The following is an 8,277-nucleotide window of genomic DNA, read 5'->3' on the forward strand; positions in this document are numbered from 1 at the left end:
TCGCCATGAAGTCCTTGAGATCAACTACACTTTTCTATCCTTGTCCGAGACTTAGCTATGTAGGCTAGAAATCAAGACTCATAGTTTTGATCACTAACATTGACAAACATGCTTGAGATAGCAATGCATGCGAGGTCGACCGAGCTATGCTCTAACAGTCTGCATCCTTGTGGACTTCATCATCATCTACTACATGGATCAGAGTGACTTCAGGATCAGCGTTCGAAGATGTTTCTTTGGATTTTCCTTTCTCTTGGGTTTTTTCTTACATCTTGTCGGTGAGAGTTTTGACATAATTGCATAACTCTTTCTGTGTTGCAGCCATGGCAATATGATTTTCGGCGATAGTATCTTGTACCTTCATAAGATCAGTTATGGTAGGAGGATTTTATCTGATTTCTTCGGGAGACCGGCCGAAAAGAGGATGGTTGCCGACGTTGGTTTGAGGAGGAGTGGTATCAACAACACCGGTTTTGGAAGCAGGAGTAGTTACTGGAGTACCACTGTTAGTGCTAGCGTTGTTTGTGTTAGGATTTGTTACTGAACCTGACCTAAGATCAACCATTTTGACGAATTGAGATTGCAACCGAGAGATTAATCTCCCATTGTGGTCGCCAATCTATAGATGAGGAAAAACGATTTGCTGGTTTTTCAGGGAATTGAAGAGACGAGCGTGTTGTCGAGACTCCTCAACCGAGCAAACTGTTCAACCTCACACAGATGCACTGCAAAGGGAGTTCTTAGATTCGAGAGATCAATCTGTAGGACTCCGGCCTAAACCAAGTCAATGGCCGTTCCAGAGTCAATTCGGTCGCAAAGAGGGAGATGGGTTGATCTGTAGGAGGAAAGATGAGAATTGTGTGGGGTCAATGATGATCAAAGATTGTGGATGTGTTGAAGGTTTCTGCAAGTTTTTTGTGAACTGATGAGTTCGAATAAGTTCCGGGAGATTGACGAATTCTTGAGAGTAATTGCTCGAGAAATTCTGTGTAGACGAATGTTGTCCTCTCAATCATGGATTGAGAGACTTATTTATATTGTCAGAATAGTAAAACCCTGATCCCTGTAAGTGTAACGGTTTCTTGAGTGAAAGAGTGGGAAGTGGGAAATCGTGGTGAAACCAGTTCCAGGTCGTGCGGAGACTTGGTTAACCGTCCATCCACTACTTTGCTAACTCCTTCAACCGTTTGCACGACTTACTCACATTTCTCATCGTGGATGAATCCACGTGTCGTAGGCCGCCAGACGAAAACCCTAATTGATATCCCCCCATGTGACGTGATTGATGTCTCACGAATCATGGAGTCTGCACGATAAACGTGTATTTTATTAGTCAGTTGCTGATTGATTAGACAATGAGTCTAAGTTTTGTTGAATCGGGCATGAGTGATCGAATGCTCGATGATTCATGGATTGAACATGTTAGACGTTCTTAGATATTGCTCGTCTGAGCAAATATTGTAAATTCGAGCAACTAAGCATCTAAATATCGATAGTTGGATCAATACTTGAGCAACTGAGCAAGTATTGCTCAGTTCGACGAATTACTGAATATTGATAGTTAGATTAATATTCGAGTAACTGGGCAAGTATTGCTCAATTCGACGAATTACTTATAAATTACTGAATATTGATAGTTGGATCAATATTCGAGTAACTGAGCAAGTATTACTTAATTCGACGAATTACTGATAAATTACTGAATATTGATAGTTGGATCAATATTCGAGTAACTGAGCAAGTATTGCTCAATTCGACGAATTTTTTATTGATGATGTGACCCAATAAAATATTAATTAAAATATCGGTAGACTACCGAATATTATATAATTAATCCAGATGTTGATTGCTGGATCAACATAAATTTATTAGTGTTTGAACTTGCTCAGAATGATGATTTTGTGGAGCGTTTGTTCAAAACCCTAATTTTTTGATCAATTGTTCGTCAATTGATGAATTGTTGAAAATAGGTCACGAGTGAGGGAGGGACCGACCACATGGAATGAGGGAGTCCATGTGGCGCCCAAGCGCTCGAGCGAGCGTGCACCAGGTCCTTAGTTGGCCAGTTGGTGAAAGAATGATGATTAAATGTCGGTTTCATCATTTATTGAAATAGTGCTCGATTGAGCATTAGGTGATAAAACCTAATTATGTAAAAGTGAGTGACCGACCAAGTGCGCATAAAACTGGCCCTTGGTGGTCGTGGGACCAGCGGATGGTAGTTTGAGCAAATTCCAAGTTGGTTGGAAAGAGTTTGGACCCAATATGAGCAATTGAGCAAATTAGGTCAAAATTATAAGAATGTGTGGGACCGGCTCCTTGCAAACCTTAGGACCAGCCTTGGTCAGTCAAGGAAGCAAGCCCGTGTCACCATAATGTCTGTGTCTCAGTCCTGAGAGTTTCGTGTCATGTACTTACTATATGTGAGAGAGTGCTCATATCCTGTTGAGTGTCGGTATTTAGTGTAAGTTACGGTTGGTAGTATTTAGCTAATTAGTGTTTGCTATTATCAGTTGTATGGGGTGCCTTGGATGCAACCACCTAGGCTATTTTTATTCGTTGGATGTTCGGATAGAATACCTAAATATATAAGCTCAGAGTCTGTAAGAGAAAGGTAATCCAAAATTATTAATCAAAACAGAACTTTGTTCTTAGGCTGTGTTCATTTGAATCAGAGAAGCTCGATTCTTCGTAATTGGGTGAGGTTTATCCTCAATCCATCTATCCCCTCCTGTTATGTACATCTAGGTACATAACAATTGGTATCAGATTCGTTCGATCCATGGAGGTATTCGTTGAAACTCATCAACAGATCTCTGAAATTCAGAGTTTACCAAGTGAAAAATGGGTACAAATGAATGGAAAATTGGTATCAATATTGAAACTGGAAAGGTTAGCAAGTGATGAGTTCGACACTTGCGTTTCGTGGTATTTGTTTTATTTGATGGACAAAAACTGTGTAAATAGAGAGGACGGCCTCCAAAGGTGGGGCAAATTGTTAGACAGAGCGGGGAAGAAATTGGATAAGATCTTGTTTCTTAAGGATACTACTTTATCTCATCAACCTCCTCACCGAGTGAAAGTTGCTTCTACACATAGTGATGAATCTTCAGATTTGGAGTTGATACCTCAAAATTTCTTTGCTGAAAACGAAGATCTTGAGTCACTTGATGATGTGAGATTCCAGTCTGAAGCAGTTGCTAAAACTGAGATGATATACTTCTCCGAGTTGAATCGAACCAAAATTGGTGAGGTGAACGATTCTTCTCTAGAATTTCACTTCAACAAGTTTGGGGAGAAATTCGAAAATCATGAATGCTTCAAGGAGTTATTGTCTATTCTCTACAGCAAATCAAATTATGTGGCTCGTTCTTCTTTCCCTCTTAATGACACTCGTTCATTATTCGATAGAGGTAAGTATGGCCTTATTTCATTGAAGTATTCTAATGTTTATTGTATGGATTTCTAGCTTTGGGTACCACTCAAATTATCGATCTAGGCATTTGATTGTTAGTTTGTGTGTTGATGATGATACAATTTTTGATGAGACTCATGAGAGTAAGCTGTTTGTTGGAATAGAGAAGATTGTCTAGAATAGTTGAAATTGACCAGGCACGAGCACCGTGGGATGTCTTAGATGAGGGTGTAGTTTGGAGGAGTAATGGCGCTGATGGTATTTTCTGGAAGCTCCAACTTAGTTTACATCATGAGTTAAGAGCCTTCATGCCTACAGTGCGTTACAATTTAATTGTTGATGTACGTCTCTTCCTTAATATCGATCCTAACAGCACTGTGTTTGATCGTGGTAAAGAGATCGACCTCATTGTATGGGTTTCTTGTTTTGCTACAATTGATACTCGCTCCTTACTTGATCGAGGTAAGTGTACTGTGTTACCATCACTTACTTATGGGACATGTCTTCTTCAATTGCTTCTTAGACTACGGCATGACTCATAATTGCAGTTTATACATTCGTTTCCTCATTTATGTGTTTATGATTTTGCAATACATGCTGCGAAAAAATGTTTGCTCAAATAACTGAAAGAGGTAGATTTTTATTATTCTTACTGGCTAGAGTAATTACTTTTGAGCGGTATAATCAGTTGATGTTTCATATGGTTGATATGTGGAGGGAAGTAAATTTTATTTTTCTAATGCTCCACAAGATTCCGTTCACTTCAACTATCTTCTCTCCTAGTTTCATCCAAGAGCATTGTCGTAATCGTGGAAAAGGATTCGAACTAATTCAGAGACTTTCTAATTCTGTGGTTGCCTATGAATTCAGTTTTGGTCTATCTAATTCTTGCTCAATTGTACCTGCTTGTATGATTTATACTGGTGGAAATGATTTTATCTTACTACTTACAACAGCGCAAATAAGTTACAAGTTCATAGTGAATGAATGTCTCTTCCTTATCATCAAATTTGCTCGCTGGATATATGATAGAGGAAAGTTGTTAGGTAATCAAGGGTATTTTACTTTTACAACTTCTTATAAATGTTGTGTGGTTACAATTACTTATGGGGTGACTGTGTTTCTTGTATCGAAATGGACGGCTGCCTACGGTTCTGAATCTGTTTATCGAGCTGATCATGTTCTAACAACACTTGCAGTAGGCTATTTAACTTTTGTCATGTTTGCTAGTTTGTCTCCGTGCTCTGCTCTTGATGAAATTTTTTGGTGTTTTCCACCTTGGAGTCTGGTGTATCAACCCAGAGGAAGCCACTTCCACTTGGAGCTTTATGGAAAGATGATGGCATTACAGCTGCTACTTACAGTGATTGACATTCCATTAGTGTTTGTGACGTCCTTGCCGTGGGGATTAATTTTGTTTCTTATGGCCTTCTGGGATGCAGGGAATGTCAGAGGATTGTGTCGGCATTCTCCTTTTGTGAGGCCTCATATGGTGTTTATTGGAGTTTACTTCTCTCTTTCCAGGCTTGTGAACTCATATTGTACCTCAGCTGGCAATGCTTATTTACAACTGCTTAAAGTTGAAGGTGGCCAGGTATTTCTGCACTCTGTCATAAGGACTAGCCCTTGCTACTTACACTATAATCAACCTGAATCATATGGCTATATTCACCTGTGGAGTCTGAATAGTGGTAATTTTTCCTCTCTATACTTTGTTTACACTTGCTACTTATTTGATCGTGGGAAGGGGTTCGCTGGGTATATTGTCATGGATTCTTCAAGTGGGCCACCTGTTTATGATTTTGATTTAGACCATTGGTACCAAATGGATTTGTTATGGGCAACCTTAATTATGTTTTTATTTGTGTGGTTGTCTGTGGAAGCTGAGAATAGTATTGGTAGTCATAAGCTGTATGAGAGACATATTCTTGTGCTTCAGATTCTTTCGAAACAACGTGAAATCCTCTTGGCGGTCCTTCCAGCTTCTATCTCCAATGTGAGCAATCATTTTTATCTCCACACTATGGGGGCCAACTTTCAATTCGCCTCACTGAGGGTATTTCCTTTGATATGGAAGCTTGCAGCCGATAATGATGCTCAGCCCAATGATATACTGGAGCGAAGTCCTGGTCAGGTTGCACTATGGCTTACAGTCAAGGATTGTATTGGTAGTCAATTTCTGAGAGCTAGAATAGTGAAGGGGCAGCTAGCCTTTCTCCTCACATCCGAGGCCAGGTTTGATTTTGCTACTGGCAGTATTTATAGTATGGAAATAGTTATATATTTGGGAATGATACTGGTCGCGCGGGAGCTTCGACAACTTCCACAAAAGGGTAGCAAGCACTGTACAGGTCAAGGGAGTAGTACGGCGTGGAAAGTACTTGGAGAATTATATTTTTCCTTTAGCTGGCAAGGAAGCAGCACTTCTTATTCAAGACTTTTACACAAAGAATTGTCAGTTACCAAGGGTGTCTCATTGTACTATCACAGCGGTTTTGACTCTTGCATATGGTTCAACAACGGCTGAAGGAGATAGTGGGCACTGCCACTGCGGCTTCACGTTTTCACAACTGCACCGCCAGGCTCCAAAACAACCTTGTGTAACTGAAGTTGCCGACTCGCCGCTCATCCTTGAGGACAAGGATGTTTCGTAGGGGAAGGGAATGTCATGTACCTACTATATGTGAGAGAGTGCCCATATCCTGTTGAGTGTCGGTATTTAGTGTAAGTTACAGTTGGTAGTATTTAGCTAATTAGTGTTTGCTATTATCAGTTGTAGGGGGTGCCTTGGATGCAACCACCTGGGCTATTTTTATTCGTTGGATGTTAGGATAGAATACCTAAATATATAAGCTCAGAGTCTGTAAGAGAAAGGTAATCCAAAATTATTAATCAAAATAGAACTTTGTTCCTAGGCTGTGTTCATTTGAACCAGAGAAGCTCGATTCTTCGGAATTGGGTGAGGTTTATCCTCAATCTATCTATCCCCTCATGTTATGTACATCTAGGTGCATAACATTTCGGCATTTTCTGATGTGCGTTTGAGCAATATTTTGAATTTTCAGAAGAGTTCGATCTTTGACTGAAATTCTTGATTTTGCTCGAATGACCAAGTAGAACTTTGCTCGTTTGATCAAAATTTGAAAAATGTTAAAATAATGATATTTTAATATTTGGCATGAGTAGCCTAGTCGGTCATGTGACCATTTGACTTTTTGGTTGTTTTATGGTTTGAGCAATATTTGAGAAAATATGAAGAAACCATGATTTTTGCTCAAACTGAGGAGTTTGATGAGATGAGGAAAATAATAATTATGAAAGACTAGGGATTGTAAGGTGTGGGACCGGCGCTAGGCGTGGCCGACCGGCCAGGTAGCCCGGTCCCACGACACCTTTCCCTATTTTTATTATTTTTCATAAAACCGTGAAAATATGGAGAAACCATGAGTTTTGCTCAAACAAGGAAAGTTACTAGAATGAAGGAGTTTTCATGAGTTCATGAGTTCATGAAAATAATAAAATAAGGAAAAATAATGGAGGAAGCATGGGGACCGGCCACAACTAGGGAATGGTCGGCCGGCCGGTGGGCCCGGTCCCTGGGCGCCTCTTCATTATTTTAATATTATTATTTTTTCTCTTCTGTTTTGTGTAGGATTCCTCATTTGTCTATATTTTCGAATGCTTGTTCGTGCATCATTGTGGAGCACACTTGCACCACTTTATTGGGACTTTCTCGGTGATGGTCCAGATTCCCGGTTATTGAGTGTTTATTACTAATTTATGAAATTCAGTGGAGAATGGTTCATGAAACTGAGTAATAAAAGTGAGTAATTATTTATTATCAATCCATAAGATCAGCCGTGGATTCGATTATCAATCCATAAGATTAGCCGTGGTTTCGATTATGGATTCGGAATAATAAAATGAGCATTACCATCCCATTGGATCGTGGATTAGACTACAGAATCAGAGTAATTAAATTGTTTATTACCATTCCATGAGATCATTCGTGGATTCGATCATGAAATCGGAGTAATGAGATTATCTATTACCATTCCATGAGATCATCCGTAGATTCGATCATGAAATCGGAGTAATGAGATAAAATAGATCATCTTCTAGGAATTCAGTGGTGAATGTCACGGTAGAATTAATCTATTGCAGAAGGAATATTAGCTATTTAAAGCGTCATACCCGTTCTGAAAGGTGCATAGTCAGGAAACAACGAGTCTTGCCGATGTCCCGAAGGCTTTTTTCCCTCTCAACAACCATGTATGGAGAACCTCCCGGATCTGTACACGGTCTCTCTACATAGTCAGGGAACAGTGAGTGTCACCGACGTCCTGAAGGCGTTAATGCTCTCAATCTTACGGAGAATCGCCCAATCTTTCTTCTATGTGGAGGGGGGTCTCTCTATGTAGTCAGGGAACAGTGAGTGTCACCGACGTCCTGAAGGCGTTAAGTCCTCAATCATACGGAGAACCGCCCAATTATGTTATTCTACATAGAGGGCATGATGAAATGCGAGGCATCGAACGCTCAGCTAGTGGAGGCCTTTCGAGAAACATATTCATCATGGCTCGTAAAATATGAATCGTCACATGCGTTCCTGAAGCCGTGCCAGAAACATGCAGTATCATGATTTTACGATTTTGACCTTTGTTCAAAATCCACCATCAACATCAGTCGCGTTCCTTACGCCTCTGAATCCTAGCAGGACTATGCACACTTGATTCCCTTAGCTGATCTCACCCACAACTAAGAGTTGCTACGACCCAAAGTCGAAGACTTGATAAAAAAAATTGTCTCACACAGAAAAGTCTATTTTAATAGATAAATATATCTCCCACAGAAATACCTAC

At 40.0% G+C, this 8,277-nt stretch overlaps 1 protein-coding gene across 2 annotated transcripts; it reads left to right on the top strand.

Annotated features, from left to right (window-relative positions):
• Nucleotides 1-2,637: 2,637 nt before the first annotated feature.
• Nucleotides 2,638-6,329, top strand: LOC113318242. Of its 2 annotated transcripts, none has more exons than XM_026566377.1 (2): nt 2,638-5,411; nt 5,493-6,329. In XM_026566377.1, the coding sequence occupies exons 1-2, from the start codon at nt 4,023-4,025 to the stop codon at nt 5,940-5,942; spliced, it is 1,839 nt and encodes a 612-aa protein (XP_026422162.1). In that variant the 5' UTR covers nt 2,638-4,022; the 3' UTR covers nt 5,943-6,329. The 2 variants fall into 2 exon arrangements, with proteins under 2 accessions (XP_026422162.1, XP_026422163.1); XM_026566378.1 differs by having other exon boundaries at nt 2,638-3,413; nt 4,858-6,329.
• The last annotated feature ends 1,948 nt before the right edge of the window (nt 6,330-8,277 follow it).

This window comes from Papaver somniferum, chromosome 10, assembly GCF_003573695.1.
Source record: "Papaver somniferum cultivar HN1 chromosome 10, ASM357369v1, whole genome shotgun sequence".
Classification (NCBI taxonomy): Eukaryota; Viridiplantae; Streptophyta; class Magnoliopsida; order Ranunculales; family Papaveraceae; genus Papaver; species Papaver somniferum.

What these genes read in the sequence shown, in the direction of transcription:
- LOC113318242 (XM_026566377.1), top strand. Translation starts at nt 4,023, where the DNA reads ATGTTTGCTCAAATAACTGAAAGAGGTAGATTTTTATTATTCTTACTG. An exon ending in TTCCAGCTTCTATCTCCAAT is followed by an intron (nt 5,412 to 5,492) that starts GTGAGCAATCAT and finishes TTGATATGGAAG; the next exon opens with CTTGCAGCCGATAATGATGC.